Below are 22500 nucleotides of genomic sequence, written 5' to 3' on the forward strand. Positions count from 1 at the left end.
GGCGAAAGACAGCTTTTTTGTGTTAGTTGAAAGAAAATACTTGACGTGTTGGCTACGTTGAACGTGTAACATGTGCGGAGCGTTGGCGAGCTGATGTGCTGCTGAATGGATCTGTTAACCATCTCCACCTGCAGCGCCACACGGTGGAGGACTGAGTCACAGCAACACGCGGTTCCTCTGGGACTCAACTTACTGTCAGCTGTTATCAGAGCTGTGTAACATCAACCTACTGTCAGCTGTTATCAGAGCTGTGGACCATCAACCTACTGTCAGCTGTTATCAGAGCTGTGTAACATCAACCTACTGTCAGCTGTTATCAGAGCTGTGTAACATCAACCTACTGTCAGCTGTTATCAGAGCTGTGTAACATCAACCTACTGTCAGCTGTTATCAGAGCTGTGTAACATCAACCTACTGTCAGCTGTTATCAGAGCTGTGTAACATCAACCTACTGTCAGCTGTTATCAGAGCTGTGTAACATCAACCTACTGTCAGCTGTTATCAGAGCTGTGTAACATTAACCTGTCAGCGACAATCCAGATTAGCGCCGCCTGCTGTTATGGAGACGTATTACGTCTCGTCTCTTCGGTGTGTTCTGAGGAACTTTTTGGACCAACTCGGGGAGACTGATCAGTCACACTGGCTTTACTGCCGACGGTCGGCCGTCTGGTTGGTGTGTAACGGCTATCTGGTCGGTGTGTAACGGCCGTCTGGTCGGTGTGTAAGCAGCTTTAGTCTTCCACACAGCTCAGGAAAACCCTGACTTCACTGTGAAGGTGTTGTGCCCGGCTGCCCATTAGAGGGATGAAAGCTGCTGGGACGTGGGAGTGGCGTTACGCCGTTTGTCGTCATAATCTGCTGTTAGTGAAGCAGGTGAGGCGAGTTCAGCCTGTCACACACACACACACACACTTAAGCCTCTTCATTAGCACGGGGAACTCACAGACCAATTAACAGACAGACCTGAGAGGAGACACTACAGGCAGACAGTCATAGAGTCATAGGGCTCTCATCTCCTATAACACAAGTCTTCTTTCAGACTGATGGAACCAAAACATGTATTTTACTAAACTCACGTTAAAGTTATCTTGCCTTCTGTAGAAGTTACGTTAGTAGAAGTTACTTTAGTATAAATGTAAAGCTCTTTTCTAGTCTTAACGACTACTCAAAGAGCTTTTCCATAGTACAGGAACCATTCACACACATTCAGAGACTGTGGCTGAGGCTGCTGTACAAGGAGCCAGCTGCTCATCAGATAAACACTCACACACATTTACACTCTGATGGAGCAGCATCGGGAGGGGGGGTCAGTGTCTGGCCCAAGGACACTTCAACGCGGAACTGTAGGGCCAGGGATCGAACCACCAACCTTCCAATTGGCAGGGAACCGCTCTACCACTGAGCCACAGCCGCCCCTCAATAAATAATAATATAATTTATAAGTTAACTTAATTTATAAAGTAACTTATAATATAAGTTACTTTGGTAGTAATTACTTTGGTAGTAGTTACATTAGTATAAGTTACTTTGGTAGTACATTAGTATAAGTCACGTTACCATTAGTAGAAGGTACTTGTCTTTAGTATAAGTTACTTTGGTAGTAGTTATTAGTATAAGTTACTTGTATTTTAGCCGAAAAGTGACGTCGCCCTTTAGATCAAGTTAAGATGCCTTGAACTTTGACGTTTTAGCATCCTTGCTAGCATCCTGCTCGATAACAGTAACGCTAAAGTAGGGTTAGCTTATGTTAGCTTATGCTAACGCTAGCCACCTGGCTCACAGCCTTGCTGGGTTAGGGTTAGCAGGCTTGTTCTGCTCCGAGTTTACACCTTAAGCCCGCAGATGTCCGTCTGACACCGAAATACACTTTAATCGTTATTTTAAAAACACCCGACACACAAATAACAGCATCAGCTAACGCTAGCCTGAGTGTTAGCTTTAGCCACAGATACACACAGATACCAGCTAACGCTAACCTGAGTGTTAGCTTTAGCCACATATACACATAGATATCAGCTAACGCTAGCCTGAGTGTTAGCTTTAGCCACAGATACACACATATATCAGCTAACGCTAGCCTGAGTGTTAGCTTTAGCCACAGATACACACAGATACCAGCATGAGCTAACGCTAACGCTAGCATGAGTGTTACCTTTAGCCAGTGCGACAGTCGAGTTCTCGGTGTCGATGGTGTACAGGATCCCTTCATAGCGGATCTCGGCCTTCGAGATCAGGCTGATCTTGCTGCCGAGGTACGGCGTCCCGCCGCTCATGGTGTCCGCTGCCAACCGGCGGTCCGCGCGCAGGGAACACGATGGAGCCGCGTGTCGCGTGCAGACAGAAGAAGGAGAGTCTTTCTGCTTTCTTTCCACCAACAAGCTCTCGTCACAGCTACAACATGGCTACCTCATCCTCCATCGGATGGCTGTGAGCGCGCGGGCTAACGGGAAGTTGTAGTATCGCGCGTTTACGCTCCGTCGTGAGATCTAGATCTGTGTGGGATAGAAGAGCAAACACACAACGGTGTGTGTGTGTGTGTGTGTGTGTGTGTGTGTGTGTGTGTGTGTGTGTGTGTGTGTGTGTGTGTGTGTGTGTGTGTGTGTGTGTCTGTCTGTCTGTCTGTCTGTGTGTGTGTGTGTGTGTGTGTGTGTGTCTATCTGTCTGTGTGTGTGTGTGTGTGTGTGTGTGTGTGTCTATCTGTCTGTGTGTGTGTGTGTGTGTGTGTGTTTGTGTGTGTCTGTCTGAGTGTGTGTCTGTGTGTGTGTGTCTATCTGTCTGTGTGTGTGTGTGTCTATCTGTCTGTGTGTATGTGTGTGTCTGTGTGTGTGTGTGTGTGTGTGTCTATCTGTGTGTGTGTGTGTGTGTGTGTGTGTGTGTGTGTGTAAGTGTGTCTATCTGTCTGTGTGTGTGTGTGTGTGTGTGTGTGTCTATCTGTCTGTGTGTGTGTGTGTGTGTGTGTCATCTAAACACATACAATCTGTTCACTTCACTTCAGCTGTATTTATAGTATCAAATCACAACAAGAGTTATCTTACAGATAGAGGAGGTCTAGACCATACTCTATAATTAACAGATAGAGGAGGTCTAGACCATACTCTATAATTAACAAATAGAGGAGGTCTAGACCACACTCTATAATTAACAAAGACCCAACAGTTCCTTTTAGGCCGGAACCTCGGGTGGTGAGGAAAACATCCTTTCTATATCTTTCTATTTCTATGCTCGAAAACAACTCGGATCCTCCGCGCATGCGTACATTCTAAAATACGATTTGCACAACGGTCCGATATCAAAGATGGCGGGAGCCTCCGACCCACTGGAGGACATGCTCTTCAATGAGGTGGATGAGAAAGCAGTTAGCGACTTAGTTGGCTCTCTGGAGTCTCAGCTCGGCGACAGAAAGGCTCCCGCCGCTTCTTATTCCGACGGGAAACGGGACGCAGCGCCAACGGTCGCCGGGCAGTTCTCAGGGAAAGTGCGCGAGCAAGTGGGGTCTGTGGAGCCGCAACAAGGGCATCCAAAAGCGGCATTACTGACCCAGGAACCCGGCGCTAACGTTTCTGAGCCGCTCTCCGGGAACCCCCTCACCTCTTCTACCTCCTCTGTCGCCGCCGGGGCCGTGATCACCGCCGGAGCGAGTCTACAAACAGTTGGAGTCGGAGCATCTCCAGTTATCTCCCCGGGAACTTTGCCCACTCAGCCCGGCGCTGCTAGCTTCCAACGGACGGCTGTTCTGGGCTCGAGCGTTCTGGCTCCGGGCTCGAGCGCGACGGAGGCGATCAGGACCTCTTCTCCCGGATTACAAAGTTTAAACGGCGGCGGCGCCGGCGCCGGGGCTGTAAAGTTGGGGGCCAACACGGTGATAAGTACTGTCAGTGCCGGGGGATCCACGATCATATCCTCCATGGCTTCACAGCCTAATAACTTCCCTCCTCAGTCCACAGCGGCGTCTCCCGCCGCCGGTACGCCGCAGAGGCTCCCCGGCCCGGTGAACGGAGTCGACCCTAAAGCTGCCCTCCCGGTGCCCCAGCACGGCGTCCCTTCCCCGGCAGCGCTGCCCCAGCAGGGCGTCCCTTCCCCGGCAGCCTCCAGCTCTCAGGTGCACATCCAACTAAACTTACCAAAGGTCTAGTCTAATGTATTGTAGTGGGTATACTGTACTGTATGTATATAGAGTGGGTATACTGTACTGTATGTATATGGGCCACAATGGGACTTTGGGGGGTGTCTGGGTGTCCTCCCCCAGGGAAGTTTTGAGCGTCAAAGACTTAATTTCCTGCATTTTGATTCACTTTTATGCACCAAGTCACAGCTGGAATACCTTTATTTAGCCTATGCAAAGAAAAGAAAAAACGCATGACAATTCAAAATATGTCAAAAATATAATAGAAAGTATGTTGTAGCATGTCATTTAGCATTTTTAAGTGGGTATATCCTGGAGCTTTTTTAGCGCGTATACCTCCTGTGTATACCTGCGTATACCTCCTGTGTATACTTGCGTATACCTCCTGTGTATACCTCCTGTGTATACTTGCGTATACCTCCTGTGTATACCTCCTGTGTATACTTGCGTATACCTCCTGTGTATACCTGCGTATACTTGCGTATACCTCCTGCGTATACCTCCTGTGTATACCTGCGTATACCTCCTGTGTATACCTCCTGTGTATACCTGCGTATACTTGCGTATACCTCCTTCGTATACCTCCTGTGTATACCTGCGTATACTTGCGTATTCCTCCTGTGTATACCTGCGTATACCTCCTGTGTATACCTCCTGTGTATACCTGCGTATACTTGCGTATACCTCCTGTGTATACCTCCTGTGTATACCTGCTTATACTTGCAAATACCTCCTGTGTATACCTGCGTATACTTGCGTATACCTCCTGTGTATACCTGCGTATACCTCCTGTGTATACCTGCGTATACTTGCGTATACCTCCTGTGTATACCTGCGTATACCTCCTGTGTATACCTCCTGTGTATACCTGCATGTCACATAGACTACACCACTGGTTTGGTGTTAACATTGGGGGGGTGGGGACACATTATAGGGTTCAACGTTACGTTTTTCTTTCACTTGTCCAAGTCATTTTTTACTGGCCCCTATTATACAAATAGTTTATTCAACAACAACAGAAAGTATGTCAGCTGGGGCCCAGCCAGCCTGGGACTCCCCAAACATCTTCGTTACGATTTTGGCTCCTAAAAACTATTTTTTTTTCGCATTACTTTTTGCAAGTAAACTCTGATTTTGTCCCGTGTTCTGAATGAGAAGTCTGAAGTCAGATTGTCAGTGATTTCCAGATCTGATTGTTAACCCTCCTGCTTTTTGAAAATGGGTCAAATTTTGACCCATTTTCAAAAAGTTTCTATATAAAAAATTTGGATTTCTTTCTCTAAATTGTCCTAAAAAAATATTGTGGATGGTTCCATACAACGCTCTTCACAAGGTAAATAAATGATCAGTTCAATACTTTCAATTAATTGGGGTATTTTATTAGATTTTATAGCATTTAAAAAAAATAATTGATATAAGGTTGAAAAAAGTGACAAAAATGCTTCAAAAACTTCAACAGAGACATCAGAAAAAGTGACAAAAAAGTCAGAAAAAGCTTCAAAAACGTAATAAGAACGCACCAAACGTAAAAAAAAAAGCAAAGACATCGAACAAAGTGACAAAAAGCTTTAAAAAAAGCTACCAAAGTGTTGAAAAAGACGACCAAAACATTTGAAAAAACAGGTTTTCATTTGGACCCAGAATGACAAAAAGCTGCGTGGTCGACGGGAAGACACGAGGCTGAAATATTGAATATCTGCTCTAGGGCTGCAACTAACGATTATTTTCATAGTTGACAACTAATCGATTAATCCATTCATCGTTGCACCTCTAATCTGCTCATAACAAGTTCTGATCTGACACTAGCTGCACGTTTTACTACGTGTAAGTACAGAGTACAGGGCTTAAAGTATTCTGGCGTGCGACCGTGAGGAAAAATAAATAAACTTGGAACTTGCATGCGGTTTAATATTTTCGAGTCAATTGATTTCACCTACCAATCATATGAGAGGAACCAGCTGTAACTAACGCAGGGCTAAAAGTACTCGGGCCTGGTGCCAGATTTCTGGCGTTTGACTATTTTAGAAAAATAAATACATTAAAAAGTCCACATAGGATCTGTTTAATGCGCTGGATTTAACCAATCATCGAACTTAACAAGTTCTAGCCAATCAGATTAGAGCAAAGTAGGGTGCGTTCTCTTAATACATCCATGGTGTGGTCTCCGTGGTAACGCGGCTAAAAAAAATGGAGGCAAAGTTTATCAAACTTGGAGCATGTAGATAGATACAGCTTTATTTGAGAAAGGAGTTAAAAACAAATGGCGCTGGGCATGAAGGGAGGAGACGGGGAGCCGTTGAGCGCGGTGTCTCAGACTGAGGGAGCCGGCTGCTTCTGCAGCTGTTGAAGGACGACGCTGCACGGCAGCAGCGGCTAGTCCCAGAGCTTCGGTCCGTGCACTCTGTCATACGAGTAAGTTACCGGCAACGACGGCTACCGCTCCCACTGCGACTGCTTTGGAATCAGCATGGCATTTATCTAAACATCATGGCCTTGTCCCAGAGTTAAGACGTCTAGCAAAAGCTAAACAATGCAACGTTTCTGATAAATGATAATGGCAACATGGACAAAATCATGAATGTACTCATTCGCTTTTTTTTAGTTGTTAAAAATTATGACATTTATTATTGTGTAATGTAGGATAGGATAGAAGGACTTTAACAGTTCTGGGTTGGTGCATACGGCGACCTTTACGTGTTTTCTGACCCTCACCTCTGTTCCTCAGACTGGGAGCAGCACGGCCGCCGTCACCCTAAAGCCAGCGGTGAACGGCGTGGGCCAGCCGGCGGTGGCGCTGGTCAGGCCGCCGGGCACCGTGGTGGCCTCCATCCAGCAGCAGAGGCCCGGGCTGGTGGCGAGCCCCAACAGAGCCGCTGCTCCTCAGCAGCTCGCTGTCAGGCCGCAGCAGCAGACCATCCAGCTACCACCAGGCTTCTCCATGCCTCCAGGTACACACACACACACACACACACACACACACACACACACACATACATACCATCCAGCTACCACCAGGCTTCTCCATGCCTCCAGGTACACACACACACACACACACACACACACACACTGACACACACTGAGACACAGACACAGAGACACACACACAGACAGACAGACAGACACACTGGGGTGGAACGGTACACTGAAGTCACGGTTCGGTTCATACCTCGGTTCAGACATCACGGTCCGGTACAATGGAGGGAAAAGCATAACAAAAATGCAGAAGGCAATTTTTTATTATTGTGCATGTCTCAGTCTGTCCCCTGAGCTAGCTGTCTCAGGCTGTACCACCTAGTGTCATCCAGTCTGTCCCTGAAGCGTATAAAGTAAGATGTAAACAATAAGTACTCCACATCATCTCCAGACTCCATCTGGAACTTGTTAACAAAATCAGACAATCAGCTATACAACTGAAAATACAGCATCTCTGTTCTCTGCAAAGACCAACTAAATCACCTGATTAATGCAACGTCATCCCGATGTCTCCCGGTCATTTATCACCGCAGAAAGCTGCTACCTGCCTGGCTAGTTAGCTGAAGCTAATAAAGTTAGCCTGAAGAAACGTCTGTCCCAACTAACGTTACGGTTCGGAGCCGCAACGCTGGAAACGTAATACTAATCTACAACAGCAGTCTCATCCACCACTCTCCTGCCTGTACTACTGGAACTGACTGGGAAACCCAAGTTCTCCCAAACTTGCGATCTTAAAGAGGCTGACGGGTCCTCTAACTCTTTCAACTGCATACGTAGGGGGAGCACGGCCACGTAGGGGGAGCACGGCCACGTAGGGGGAGCTGGGCCACGTAGGGGGAGCACGGCCACGTAGGGGGAGCACGGCCACGTAGGGGGAGCACGGCCACGTAGGGGGAGCTGGGCCACGTAGGGGGAGCACGGCCACGTAGGGGGAGCTGGGCCACGTAGGGGGAGCACGGCCACGTAGGGGGAGCTGGGCCACGTAGGGGGAGCTGGGCCATGTAGGGGGAGCACGGCCACGTAGGGGGAGCTGGGCCACGTAGGGGGAGCTGGGCCACGTAGGGGGAGCTGGGCCACGTAGGGGGAGCACGGCCACGTAGGGGGAGCTGGGCCACGTAGGGGGAGCACGGCCACGTAGGGGGAGCACGGCCACGTAGGGGGAGCTGGGCCACGTAGGGGGAGCTGGGCCACGTAGGGGGAGCACGGCCACGTAGGGGGAGCTGGGCCACGTAGGGGGAGCTCGGCTATGTAGGCGGCCTGCCAGAGCTTCTGAGCTAAGGGGCGGCTACAGATTAGGTGTCCCTAAAGAACCGCGTATCAGAACATAACTAGGTTTTTTTTCATGTTGGTTTTGAGCACTATGCATCCCCACTTGGTGTATTTATTGAGGATGTATCCTGTCCCAGGGATGGTTCTGGTCCGGACGGAGACGGGCCAGCTGGTGATGGTCCCCCAGCAGGTTCTGGCCCAGGCGCAGGCCAAGACGCAGCAGGCCCAGGCCCAGGCGCAGGCGCAGGCCAATCTCAGCCAGAGACCAGCAGCGCCAACGGCCGGGACCGCCATCCGGCTCACCACCGCCGCTACGGTATGTTACATCCTCTGTACGGCTGCCAAAACCGTGATTACGATTTCTGTTCCTAATGATCACAAACACAATGTTTACACTTTAGAAAGTTAGTTTTGCAGACTTCAGAAAGTTTGTTTTGTAGACTTTAGAAAGTTAGTTTTGTAGATTTTAGAAAGGTTGTTTTGCGGACTTTAGAAAGGTTGTTTCGTAGACTAGAAAGTTTTTGTAGACTTTAGAAAGTTTGTTTCATAGACTTTAGACTCTAGACTTAGTGCTCATTGTAAGGTTTCCCATGATGCTTTGCTGCTGCCTAACGTCGTCTTCTCTCCCTCCCTGTTGTGTGCAGGCTCCTCAAACAGTCCGCCTGGCCACCCCCGTTCAGACCAGAATGGTTCAGTCACCCTCCGCCACCGTACAGGTCTGCTTCCTGTTTCTCACTTTTATAAACAGATTGTAATGGGAACGAGATGTGTAACAACGCAGTATTTAATCTAATACATATTTACTTCATTGTGTAATAACACCTAGGTTATGTAATGATCTTGTTGCAGCCCTAGAAATGAAAAACACTGTTGGCCCAAAAGAAACTCACCCACAGAGAGCATCTGATTAATAAATAACGGCGGTAAGATGTGAAGTGAAATGTGTTTGTGTTCCCAGAAGGCTCTCTCGGTCGCGCCGGGCGGAGCCGCGGTGTCGGTAAAGATGACCCCCCAGAAGGCTCAGACGGTGATCACCGCGGGGGGGACGCCGGTGGCCAAACCTGCCGGCGTCCCATCCGCCCCGCTGACCAGCACCACGCCCGCCCCCCAGCCCACGACGCCCGCCAGAGTCACCGTGGTGTCGCAGGTCAGTTCCCGCTCTACTTCCTGACTCTGAGGCTGCGTTTGGTCCACACAAGACCAGAACCTCCGTTTAGGTTCCTTTTCACACCGCTGTTTGCTATGCTCCCAATCAGCTGACGAGTTGGTGAAACCAACCAAAAACACAAGTCATGTGACAACATTCAGATCATTGGCCAGATGAGTCTTAGCGCATTTCCTTTAGACTTTAGAAAGTTTTAGAAAGTTAGTTTCGTAGACTTTAGAAAGTTAGTTTTGCAGACTTTAGAAAGTTAGTTTTGTGGACTTTAGAAAGTTAGTTTTGTAGACTTTAGAAAGTTAGTTTTGTAGACTTTAGAAAGTTAGTTTTTAGACTTTAGAAAGTTAGTTTTGTAGACTTTAGAAAGTTAGTTTTGTAGACTTTAGAAAGTTAGTTTTGTAGACTTTAGAAAGTTAGTTTTGTATACTTTAGAAAGTTAGTTTTGTAGACTTTAGAAAGTTAGTTTTGTATACTTTAGAAAGTTAGTTTTGTATACTTTAGAAAGTTAGTTTTGTAGACTTTAGAAAGTTAGTTTTGTAGACTTTAGAAAGTTAGTTTTGTATACTTTAGAAAGTTAGTTTTGTAGACTTTAGAAAGTTAGTTTTGCAGACTTTAGAAAGTTAGTTTTTCTGGACTTTAGAAAGTTTGTTTTGTAGACTTTAGAAAGTTTGTTTTGCAGACTTTAGAAAGTTTGTTTCGTAGACTTTAGAAAGTTAGTTTTGCAGACTTTAGAAAGTTAGTTTTTCTGGACTTTAGAAAGTTTGTTTCGTAGACTTTAGAAAGTTAGTTTTGCAGACTTTAGAAAGTTTTGCAGACTTTAGAAAGTTAGTTTCGTAGACTTTAGAAAGTTTGTTTTGTAGACTTTAGAAAGTTTTGCAGACTTTAGAAAGTTAGTTTTGTAGACTTTAGAAAGTTAGTTTTGCAGACTTTAGAAAGTTAGTTTTGCAGACTTTAGAAAGTTAGTTTCGTAGACTTTAGAAAGTTAGTTTTGCAGACTTTAGAAAGTTTGTTTCGTAGACTTTAGAAAGTTAGTTTTGCAGACTTTAGAAAGTTTGTTTTGCAGACTTTATGAAGTTAGTTTTGCAGACTTTAGAAAGTTAGTTTTGCAGACTTTATGAAGTTAGTTTTGTAGACTTTAGAAAGTTAGTTTTGCAGACTTTAGAAAGTTAGTTTTGCAGACTTTATGAAGTTAGTTTTGTAGACTTTAGAAAGTTAGTTTTGCAGACTTTATGAAGTTAGTTTTGTAGACTTTAGAAAGTTAGTTTTGCAGACTTTAGAAAGTTAGTTTTGCAGACTTTATGAAGTTAGTTTTGTAGACTTTAGAAAGTTAGTTTTGCAGACTTTAGAAAGTTAGTTTTGCAGACTTTAGAAAGTTTGTTTTGCAGACTTTATGAAGTTAGTTTTGCAGACTTTAGAAAGTTAGTTTTGCAGACTTTAGAAAGTTAGTTTTGCAGACTTTATGAAGTTAGTTTTGTAGACTTTAGAAAGTTAGTTTTGCAGACTTTAGAAAGTTAGTTTTGTAGACTTTAGAAAGTTAGTTTTGCAGACTTTAGAAAGTTAGTTTTGCAGACTTTAGAAAGTTAGTTTTGTAGACTTTAGAAAGTTAGTTTTGTAGACTTTAGAAAGTTAGTTTTGTAGACTTTAGAAAGTTAGTTTTGCAGACTTTAGAAAGTTAGTTTTGTAGACTTTAGAAAGTTAGTTTTGCAGACTTTATGAAGTTAGTTTTGTAGACTTTAGAAAGTTAGTTTTGTAGACTTTAGAAAGTTAGTTTTGCAGACTTTAGAAAGTTAGTTTTGTAGACTTTAGAAAGTTAGTTTTGCAGACTTTAGAAAGTTAGTTTTGTAGACTTTAGAAAGTTTTTGTGGATTTTATGAAGTTAGTTTCGTAGACTTTAGAAAGTTTGTTTTGCAGACTTTAGAAAGTTAGTTTTGTAGACTTTAGAAAGTTAGTTTTGCAGACTTTATGAAGTTAGTTTCGTAGACTTTAGAAAGTTAGTTTTGTAGACTTTAGAAAGTTTTTGTGGATTTTATGAAGTTAGTTTCGTAGACTTTAGAAAGTTTGTTTTGCAGACTTTATGAAGTTAGTTTCGTAGACTTTAGAAAGTTTGTTTTGCGGACTTTAGAAAGTTGGTTTTGCAGACTTTAGAAAGTTGGTTTTGCAGACTTTAGAAAGTTGGTTTTGCAGACTTTAGAAGGTCTAAATTAAATGCGTTAAAGACACAACTGGCTCTTCAATTGGTCAGTATCAATTTGCTGAACGATGTGAAGACTTGGCGGTCTGTGGCTGCTGGTTACACCGTTCACACTTTCTACTGGACCAGTGTCAGAGATTGTTGTTCCCATCAGTCACTTACACACAGAAACACGGGAACATAGAGTCCTGGTTGGGGAAACCGGTAGTAACCCGATAGCACTCGTTTTCGCGGCTCATTGTGAAAGCCCCATTAGAGTAATCGGATACTCGTGCTGACTCGTCATCAGTTTTTCTCTCGTGTCGACAGGAAATGCAGGAAAACATCAACAAGTGTAAGAACTTGAAACTTTTTTAAATGCCTTTTTTAACTTTTTTATTTCACGCTTGTTTTGACGCTTTTGTGGCGCTTTTTAAATGCCTATTTTGACGGGTTTTGACACTATTTTGTTGCTTTTATGACATTTTTTGGCGTTCTTTTTTTAAAACTTTTTTAAATCATTATTTAGACGCTTTTAAAGGTCTTTTGGCACATTTTGACTCCTGTTTTTAAACACTTTTTAAAATGTTTTTTCTTTGATTTTTAGGAGATGCAGGAAAACGTGAAGAAGTGTAAGAACTTCCTGGCCACTCTGATCAAGCTGGCGTCGCACAACTCTCCCTCCCCGGATACCTCCAAGAATGTCAAGGCCCTGGTGCAGGACCTGCTGGTACGTTATCACATTCATCATCATGTATTCATCGTCATGTATTCATCATCAGGTAGTCATCATCAGGTAGTCATCATGTATTCATCATCAGGTAGTCATCATCATGTTTTACGTTAAGCTTGCTCTGTGCTGTAGCGTCGTCTCATCAGGGTTCAGCTTTACGTGGTGTTCTGTTGGGAGAATATGTTTGTTGTCATTAAAGACAGTGTTTCCCCTGAGTTGGTGGAAGAGGTGTGTGTGTGTGTGTGTGTGTGTGTGTGTCTGTGTGTATGTGTGTGTGTGTGTGTGTGTGTGTGTGTGTGTAATATATCTGTGTGTTGTGTGTTCAGGATGCAAAGATTGAGCCGGAGGAGTTCACCACTCGGCTGCAGGCTGAGTTGAAGTCCTCCCCACAGCCCTACCTCATCCCCTTCCTCAAGGTAATACTCACATACTACTAGTACTATACTACCTCATCCCCTTCCTCAAGGTAATACTCACATACTCCTCTTACTAGTACTATATATATATATATATATATATATATATATATATATATATATATATATATATATATATATATAATATATACCCAGTGAGGGGAAAAACATACTTGATCCCCTGCTGATTTTGTACGTTTGCCCACTGACGAAGAAATGATCAGTCTATAATTTGGTAAAATGGTAGGGTCATTTGAACAGTGAGATGCATGTCAAACACATTATGAATTGATTTGCATTTTAATGAGGGAAATAAGTAGTGGACCCCTCTGAGGAACATGACTTAGTACTTGGTGGCCAAACCCTTGTTGGCAATCCCAGAGGTCAGAGGTTTGCAGCCATCTCCGGAGGGATTCTGTCCCGCTGCTGTTTCCAGATGTTCTCCAAGTCATTACGGTTTCAAGGCTGACGTTTGGCAACTCGAACCTTCAGCTCCCTCCCCAGAGTCTCTATGGGATCAAGGTCTGGAGACTGGCTCGGCCACTCCAGGACCTTAATGTGCTTCTTCTTGAGCCTCTCCTTTGTTGCCTTGGCCGTGTGTTTTGGGTCATTGTCATGTTGGAATACCCATCCACGACCCATTTTCAATGCCCTGGCTGAGGGAAGGAGGTTCTCACCTAGGGTTGGGCATCGTTTGGATTTTAACAATTGTGATTCTTCCTTCTGATTCCGGTTCTCATCGATTCTGATTCCGATTCTTTGAGGGTGGAGTTGAAACGGGTCACGTGCTTATTTCACAAATAAGAGGAAAGTTGTATTTTGATTCAATGGAGGGTTGCAGTCTTACAGCTTTTTCAACGTCAAATAAAGCCGGACTAGAGCGCTGCTTACTGAGCTCCAAGGCTGCAACACAACAAGAGCCTGGTTGCTACGGAAACCAAAACTTGCGCATGTTAAATTTGGAACCCATGATCAGATTTGAAACCAAATCCTCCAAACAATTCCAATAAAGAAACGATTCCACTGGAATTGTAGTTTTTGAAACGATTCCAAGTAGGAATCGGTTCTCGATGCCCAATCCTATTCTCACCCAAGATTTGGCGGTACATGACCCCGTCCATCGTCCCTTTGATGCGGTGAAGTTGTCCTGTCCCCTTAGCAGAAAAACACCCCCAAAACATAATGTTTCCACCTCCATGTTTGACGATGGGGAGGGTGTTATTGGGGTCATAGGCAGCATTCGTCCTCCTCCAAACCCAGCGAGTTGAGTTGATGCCAAAGAGCTTGATTTTGGTCTCATCTGACCACACCACTGTCACCCAGTTGTCCTCTGAACCATTCAGATGTTCATCGGCAAACCTCAGACGGGCCTGTACCTGTGCTTTCTGGAGCAGGGGGACCTTGCGGGCGCTGCAGGATTTCAGCCCTTCACGGCGTAGTGTGTTACCGATGGTTTTCTTGGTGACTATGGTCCCAGCTGCCTTGAGATCATTGACAAGATCCTCCCGTGTAGTTCTGGGCTGATTCCTCACCGTTCTCATGATCATTGCAACTCCACGAGGTGAGATCGTGCATGGAGCCCCAGACCAAGGGAGCTTGACAGTTCTTTTGTGTTTCTTCCATCTGCGAATAATCGCACCAACTGTTGTCACCTTCTCACCAAGCTGCTGGGCGATGGTCTTGTAGCCCATTCCAGCCTTGTGTAGGTCTACGGTCTTTTCCCTGACATCCTTGGACAGCTCTTTGGTCTTGGCCATGGTGGAGAGGTTGGAATCTGATTGATGGCTTCTGTGGACAGGTGTTTGTTACCTGTAGGAAAGACACCTGGGAGCCAGAAATCTTTCTGATTGAGAGGAGTCAAATACTTATTTCCCTCATTAAAATGCAAATCAATTCATAACTTGTTTGACATATATATATATATATATATATATATATATATATATATATATACATCTTTTTGTTGCCTTTTGTTGTTGTTTTTTAAAAACCTTTTGTCACTTTTTACAGTGTTTCTTGAACTTTCTTTTAAGCACTTTTGCCGTTTATTCTGAACTTTGTCACTTTAACGGGTTTTTAACCTTTGTCAGAAGTTGTAGTCGCCTTTGTTGACATTTTTGCTGTTTTTTTTTTTAACCTTTGTGCTTTTTTCTGTGTTTTCTGTGATTCTCTTTTGGCACTTTATTCAACGTTTTCTTGACTTTTTTAGTCTGTGTGACGTCTCTCTGCAGCTCCGATGTCTGTGTGTTTGGTACTGGGATGTAACGTTCACCATTACAAACATACGACAAACTGAGACTGACAAACATCAGATGTGTAATTCATGGCCAGAGATGGGAAGTAACAAAGTACAAATACTTCATTACTCAAGTAGATTTTTCCATTCTTCCACGTCCACTGAAGTTTCTCAGCCTGACCTCCAGGAACGTGTGGGTGCTCCAGGTAGCTTGTCATTCACAAGGCTACTTTTACTTTTATACTTTAAGTACATTTCCAAGCCTGTACTTTGTTACTTTTACTTGAGTAAAGAAGTTAAATCAGTACTTAACACAAGTTTCTGTACTTCTACTTGAGTATGGGAAGTGAGTACCTTTGCCATATCTGGTCATGACTCAATTCAAACAGGATCTAAACATTCTCCGTCTCTCCCCGTTCACTACGGGACACATATTTACTAAAATAAAGTCCCACGCTGGACACAGGAAGGGGCGGGACTTATATATTTCTGTATGTACTGTATATATTTGTAGTTTAACTTCACTAATCCTACCTTTGCTGTTTCTCCTCAGAAAAGCCTCACTTCTTTCTGCTGTTTTTGACCCCTTCTTCAAAGTTTTCAGCATTTGTTTCTGACATCTTTGTCCCTTTTGACCCCTCCTTTTATCACCGTTTTAATGTTTTTTCACCACCTTTTTTAAGAGTGGAAGTCGGTTCACTACGGGACACATCATTACTGAAACAAAGTCCCATGGTGGTCACAGGAAGGGGCGGGACTTCCCCTCTGTATGTAGCTTAACGTGTGGACGTGTTGTTTCTCCTCAGAAAAGCCTCCCGACCCTTCGCCAGTCTCTGCTCAGCAACCAGCAGTCTCTGGTGACACCCAGCACGTCGGCCCCGCCCCCCCCCGCTGCCGCCATCGCCACCGCCATCCGGCCACGGCTGCCCGTCAGCCCGGCCAGCAGCGCCGTCAGGATGGCCGCTCCGCTCGCCAACACTCTGGTAACCTCACATCCTCTACGTCTTCTGGCTCACTCAGACACTACTATGATGTTACAGGAGCTCTGACACACACACACACACACACACACACACACGCACAGAGAGACACACACACACACACACACACACAGAGAGACACACACACACACACACACACACACACACACGCACAGAGAGACACACACACACACACGCACAGAGAGACACACACACACACACACACGCACAGAGAGACACACACACACACACACACACACACACACACGCACAGAGAGACACACACACACACACGCACAGAGAGACACACACACACACACACACAGAGAGACACACACACACACACACACACACACACACACACACACACAGAGAGACACACACACACACACACGCACAGAGACACACACACACACACACACACACAGAGAGACACACACACACACACACACGCACAGAGAGACACACACACACACGCACAGAGAGACACACACACACACGCACAGAGAGACACACACACACACAGAGAGACACACACACACACACAGAGAGAGACACACACACACACACACACACAGTCACGCACACACACAGAGACACGCACACACACAGAGACACACACACACACACACACACACACAGAGACACACACACACACACACACAGAGACACACACACACACAGACACTATATAACATATATATATATACTCCCTGAAACATGAATACATAAATGTCTAGAAGAGAAATGTGAACTTTGGATAAAGCCAGGCTCAAACTTTCTCTGTTTCTTTGCTTTCCACCTTTCTTTTCTCCGTTCCTTTCCTCCTCTTGTTTCCTTTCCCCTTATGATGCTATTTTAGGGTTATTGTAACGTGATTGTAACGTGATTGTAACGTGATTGTAACGTGATTGTAACATGTTTGTTGTGTGTGTTCAGGCTGTAAACCGAGGAGTCCAGCCGGTTCAGACTCGTTCTCCGGTCGTCTTCAGTCAGACTCTCAGACCTCAGGGTGAGTCTCTCCACTACACACACACACACACACACACACACACACACACACACACAGACACACACACACACACACACACACACACACACACAGACACACACACACACACACACACACACACACACAGAGACACACTGACACTCTGTGTGTGTGTGTGTCTGTGTGTGTGTGTGTCTGTGTGTGTGTGTGTGTCTGTGTGTGTGTGCTGTACCCATTACCACTTTTTGAGCTCCAAAGCTTCGGTACTTATTGGAAGCTTCAGTGGCAACAGCAGCGGGGAAACCAAAATGTTCGACTGCACCTGAAGGCAGCTTCATTTCATGGAGGAAGACAGGAAGAAAGGAGATGAAGCAAGAGATGGAGCGACTGCTTTGTTGTTGCAGGAAACAGTCGCCTGTTGCTACACAACCTCCCCGTCGTTCAGTGCTTGGGTTTCCTTCTTTCCCTTCAGACTGTTTAAAACTTGTTTGCAGCAGCGATAAAGGCAGACATGTTTCCTGTTAGAGAGGTTACACACCAACCTGACGGCCGTTACACACCGACCTGACGGCCGTTACACACCGACCTGACGGCCGTTACACACCGACCTGACGGCCGTTACACACCGACCTGACGGCCGTTACACACCGACCTGACGGCCGTTACACACCGACCTGACGGCCGTTACACACCGACCTGACGGCCGTTACACACCGACCTGACGGCCGACCGTCGGCAGTAAAGCCAGTCGGACTGATCAGTCTCCACGAGGTCCAAAAAATACCTCAAAACACACTGAGGAGACGCCGACTTGAGCGTACGCTCTGCGCGTGCACAAAACGTAATACGTCTCCATAGCAGCAGGCGCCGCTAATCTGTATTGTTTCCCAGAAAATGAAAACTGGCAGCTAATTGGACGAACGCGTCACGTGGTTCTTTTTTCTCCAGAAATTCACAGCCAGACTGTCATGGCGGCTCGTTCAGAATACGATCTCATATTGGACTAAAATAGTTCACCGAAACGTGTTTCTGAAAACATTTGAAGAGAGAAATAGGCCGTGCAGTTGCTGAATCTGTCTTCATTTCAGATCAACAAAGGTCAGTTTAAAAGATTTTACTCAGATTTTGAGAGACTCTAGTCACGCCCGCCATTTCCTGGTGAGTCCTGACGGTCCTGTCTCTGAATGAACATGTCAAGTCGGCCAAAATGAAGGCCGACGGCTCCTCCAACGGACGACGGCACGGACAGACTCGAGTCACTGACCTCACCAGACTGTCTGACGGCCGATAATCGGCTCGGTGCATCAGGGCCCCCACTGTAACGGTACGGGACTCTGAGAGCCGCTGGTTACCGTTGACAGGTTGCCGTCTGGCTGCTTTTCTCCAAAAGTTGATCCAACGTAACGTTTTGCTGCTGGGATCCATAACTAACGGAAAGCCTTCTTTCTCTCCACCGTGTGTGTTCTCTTCCTGTCGGTGACGTCACATGTTTTCTCCGCAGGGACTCTCATGAGTCGACCCATGACGATAATCAGCAGAGGTCTGGTGACGCCGGCAGCTACGGCCAATCAGAGGAAGCTGAGCGACCCGGGGGGCGGGACCTTCAGGTGACGTGTTTACTCATCAACAGGTTCAGTAGTTTATCACATTAGTTAGTCACTGAGTGCTTCACAGGAGTAAAACTGTTAAAAAATAAGACCCGAAAGCAGCAAAAGAAGAATAAAGTAACAGAAATAACATAAATGATTGGTCAGTCATCCTGTGGCGTGTAGATGGACCTTTAACATATTAAATGTGATAACTTAAACTGAATAAAAAACACTTGGACGGTCCCAGCCGAGAGCAGTCAGCGGTGTAGTTCAGACATCAGCCAGCAGAGGGCGCCACGGTAACACAAGCTTCTCCTCCCCTAACATCACCACTGAAACCTCCCCGTTAAATACATTCAGACCTCTCCGTAGTTACAGGTGCACTGTTCAGCATGAGTCTACACACCCATGCTGAAGTTGACTAAAAAGAGGAATAAAAAAAATCATCTTTTAATTAAAACAATGAGGAAAAATCCAACCTTTAAGGACACCAATTATCTTTGTGAATGAATAATGTATCGTAAATAAATAAATGTTCTTCCTTAAAATACAGGGGGCATAAGTCAGTACACCCCTATGTTAAATTCCCATAGAGGCAGGCAGACTTTTATTTTGAAAGGCCAGTTATTACATGGATCCAGGATACTATGCATCCTGATAAAGTTCCCTTGGTCCCCACATCATCACATACCCTTCACCATACCCCCACATCATCACATACCCTTCATCATACCCCACATCATCACATACCCTTCACCATACCCCCACATCATCACATACCCTTCACCATACCCCCACATCATCACATACCCTTCACCATACCCCCACATCATCACATACCCTTCACCATACCCCCACATCATCACATACCCTTCACCATACCCCACATCATCACATACCCTTCACCATACCCCACATCATCACATACCCTTCACCATACCCCACATCATCACATACCCTTCACCATACCCCCACAAGGGGATTTTTCCTAATTTTTTAAATTAAGGCATTAAGATCAATTTCCAAAAGATGATTTTTTTTATTCCTCTTTTTAGTCATCTTTATCATGGGTTCCTAAACTCATGAGCAGCACTGTATGGATCCTTGTCTTTTCTTTAAATTATACTTCACATGGGCGACCGGTAAGCTCAGTTGGTAGAGCGTGCGCCCATATATAGAGGTTCACTCCTTGACACATCGGCCGCAGGTTTGACTCCGACCTGCGGCCCTTTGCTGCATGTCATTCCCCCCCCTCATGTCTTCAGCTGTCCTGTCAAATAAAGGCCTAAAAATGCCCAAAAAATAATCTTAAAGAAAATATATATATTTTTATATTTCAGTATGTTTATCAACCGACGAGGGAAGAGGCATTAAAAAGGCTTTAGATATATTAAAGGAAATAAACAGGACACATTACAGTCACAGTTCCAAATAATTAATAAAGACGCAGAAAGGAAAGTTTGAAGTCTTGTTTTAAAAGAAGAGTCTGAGCGTGAGAAGTGAAACTATATTTGATGTTTGTTCATCACCGTGATCTCTGTCTTCATATTTCATATGATTAGACAGCAGGTCTGCAGACCTGAGACCTTCTCTCTGACTGGTCTGTCTCCTGTCCCCTCTGTCCTTCTCAGAGATGACGACGACATCAACGACGTGGCGTCCATGGCCGGCGTCAACCTCAACGAGGAAAACGCCCGTATCCTAGCGACCAGCTCGGAGCTGGTGGGGACAAAGATCCGCTCGTGTAAAGACGAAGCCTTCCTGCCCCCCGGGCTGCTGCATCGCCGCATCATGGACACTGGTACTGTCCTCTGTCCCCTATCTACTGTCCTCTGTCCCTATCTACTGTCCTCTGTCCTCTATCTACTGTCCTCTGTCCCTATCTACTGTCCTCTGTCCCTATCTACTGTCCTCTGTCCCTATCTACTGTCCTCTGTCCCTATCTACTGTCCTCTGTCCTCTATCTACTGTCCTCTGTCCCCTATCTACTGTCCTCTGTCCCTATCTACTGTCTTCTGTCCCCATCTACTGTCCTCTGTCCCCATCTACTGTCCTCTGTCCCCATCTACTGTCCTCTGTCCCTATCTACTGTCCTCTGTCCCTATCTACTGTCCTCTGTCCTCTATCTACTGTCCTCTGTCCCTATCTACTGTCCTCTGTCCCTATCTACTGTCCTCTGTCCTCTATCTACTGTCCTCTGTCCCCTATCTACTGTCCTCTGTCCCCTATCTACTGTCCTCTGTCCCTATCTACTGTCCTCTGTCCTCTATCTACTGTCCTCTGTCCCTATCTACTGTCCTCTGTCCCTATCTACTGTCCTCTGTCCCTATCTACTGTCCTCTGTCCTCTATCTACTGTCCTCTGTCCCCTATCTACTGTCCTCTGTCCCTATCTACTGTCTTCTGTCCCCATCTACTGTCCTCTGTCCCCATCTACTGTCCTCTGTCCCCATCTACTGTCCTCTGTCCCTATCTACTGTCCTCTGTCCCTATCTACTGTCCTCTGTCCTCTATCTACTGTCCTCTGTCCCTATCTACTGTCCTCTGTCCCTATCTACTGTCCTCTGTCCTCTATCTACTGTCCTCTGTCCCCTATCTACTGTCTTCTGTCCCCATCTACTGTCCTCTGTCCCCATCTACTGTCCTCTGTCCCCATCTACTGTCCTCTGTCCCTATCTACTGTCCTCTGTCCCCATCTACTGTCCTCTGTCCCCATCTACTGTCCTCTGTCCCCATCTACTGTCCTCTGTCCCTATCTACTGTCCTCTGTCCCCATCTACTGTCCTCTGTCCCCATCTACTGTCCTCTGTCCCTATCTACTGTCTTCTGTCCCCATCTACTGTCCTCTGTCCCCTATCTACTGTCCTCTGTCCCTATCTACTGTCCTCTGTCCCCATCTACTGTCCTCTGTCCCCTATCTACTGTCCTCTGTCCCTATCTACTGTCCTCTGTCCCCATCTACTGTCCTCTGTCCCTATCTACTGTCCTCTGTCCCCATCTACTGTCCTCTGTCCCCATCTACTGTCCTCTGTCCCTATCTACTGTCCTCTGTCCCCATCTACTGTCCTCTGTCCCCTATCTACTGTCCTCTGTCCCTATCTACTGTCCTCTGTCCCCATCTACTGTCCTCTGTCCCTATCTACTGTCTTCTGTCCCCATCTACTGTCCTCTGTCCCCATCTACTGTCCTCTGTCCCCATCTACTGTCCTCTGTCCCTATCTACTGTCCTCTGTCCCCATCTACTGTCCTCTGTCCCTATCTACTGTCCTCTGTCCTCTATCTACTGTCCTCTGTCCCTATCTACTGTCCTCTGTCCCCATCTACTGTCCTCTGTCCCTATCTACTGTCCTCTGTCCCCATCTACTGTCCTCTGTCCCTATCTACTGTCCTCTGTCCTCTATCTACTGTCCTCTGTCCTCTATCTACTGTCCTCTGTCCCTATCTACTGTCCTCTGTCCTCTATCTACTGTCCTCTGTCCCCATCTACTGTCCTCTGTGTTCTATCTACTGTCCTCTGTCCTCTATCTACTGTCCTCTGTCCCTATCTACTGTCCTCTGTCTACTGTCCTCTGTCCTCTATCTACTGTCCTCTGTCCTCTATCTACTGTCCTCTGTCCCTATCTACTGTCCTCTGTCTACTGTCCTCTGTCCTCTATCTACTGTCCTCTGTCCTCTATCTACTGTCCTCTGTCCCTATCTACTGTATCTACTGTCCTCTGTCCCCTATCTACTATCCTCTGTCCTCTATCTACTGTCCTCTATCTACTGTCCTCTGTCCTCTGTCTACTGTATCTACTGTCCTCTGTCCTGTATCTACTGTCCTCTGTCCCCTATCTACTGTCCTCTGTCCCCTATCTACTGT

General features: G+C 45.8%; 2 protein-coding genes across 4 annotated transcripts in view; one reads left to right on the forward strand and one right to left on the reverse strand.

The window, feature by feature from the left end:
* The window catches only part of lsm14aa (LSM14A mRNA processing body assembly factor a), an 11276-nt gene extending 8812 nt beyond the window's left edge, over positions 1-2464 (reverse strand). For both annotated transcript variants that reach the window (XM_036003489.1, XM_031314567.2), the window contains exon 1: positions 2153-2464. In XM_036003489.1, coding sequence (XP_035859382.1) covers positions 2153-2273 — 121 coding nt within the window. In that variant the 5' untranslated portion in view covers positions 2274-2464. The remainder of the gene's footprint in view (positions 1-2152) is intronic.
* Positions 2465-3173: 709 nt separating this feature from the next.
* LOC116060817 (transcription initiation factor TFIID subunit 4-like) overlaps positions 3174-22500 on the forward strand; it is a 31174-nt gene continuing 11847 nt past the window's right edge. The window contains exons 1-11 of one of the 2 annotated variants that reach the window (XM_036003480.1): positions 3174-4099; positions 6849-7071; positions 8503-8681; positions 9010-9081; positions 9327-9512; positions 12302-12424; positions 12754-12843; positions 15886-16062; positions 16999-17071; positions 18552-18657; positions 20271-20440. In XM_036003480.1, coding sequence (XP_035859373.1) covers positions 3296-4099; positions 6849-7071; positions 8503-8681; positions 9010-9081; positions 9327-9512; positions 12302-12424; positions 12754-12843; positions 15886-16062; positions 16999-17071; positions 18552-18657; positions 20271-20440 — 2203 coding nt within the window. In that variant the 5' untranslated portion in view covers positions 3174-3295. Of the gene's footprint in view, positions 4100-6848; positions 7072-8502; positions 8682-9009; positions 9082-9323; positions 9513-12301; positions 12425-12753; positions 12844-15885; positions 16063-16998; positions 17072-18551; positions 18658-20270; positions 20441-22500 lie in introns of both variants that reach the window. The other variant, XM_031314564.2, reaches the window with a different exon arrangement.

The sequence above is a fragment of the Sander lucioperca genome, chromosome 7 (genome assembly GCF_008315115.2).
Source record: "Sander lucioperca isolate FBNREF2018 chromosome 7, SLUC_FBN_1.2, whole genome shotgun sequence".
Lineage (NCBI taxonomy): Eukaryota > Metazoa > Chordata > Actinopteri > Perciformes > Percidae > Sander > Sander lucioperca.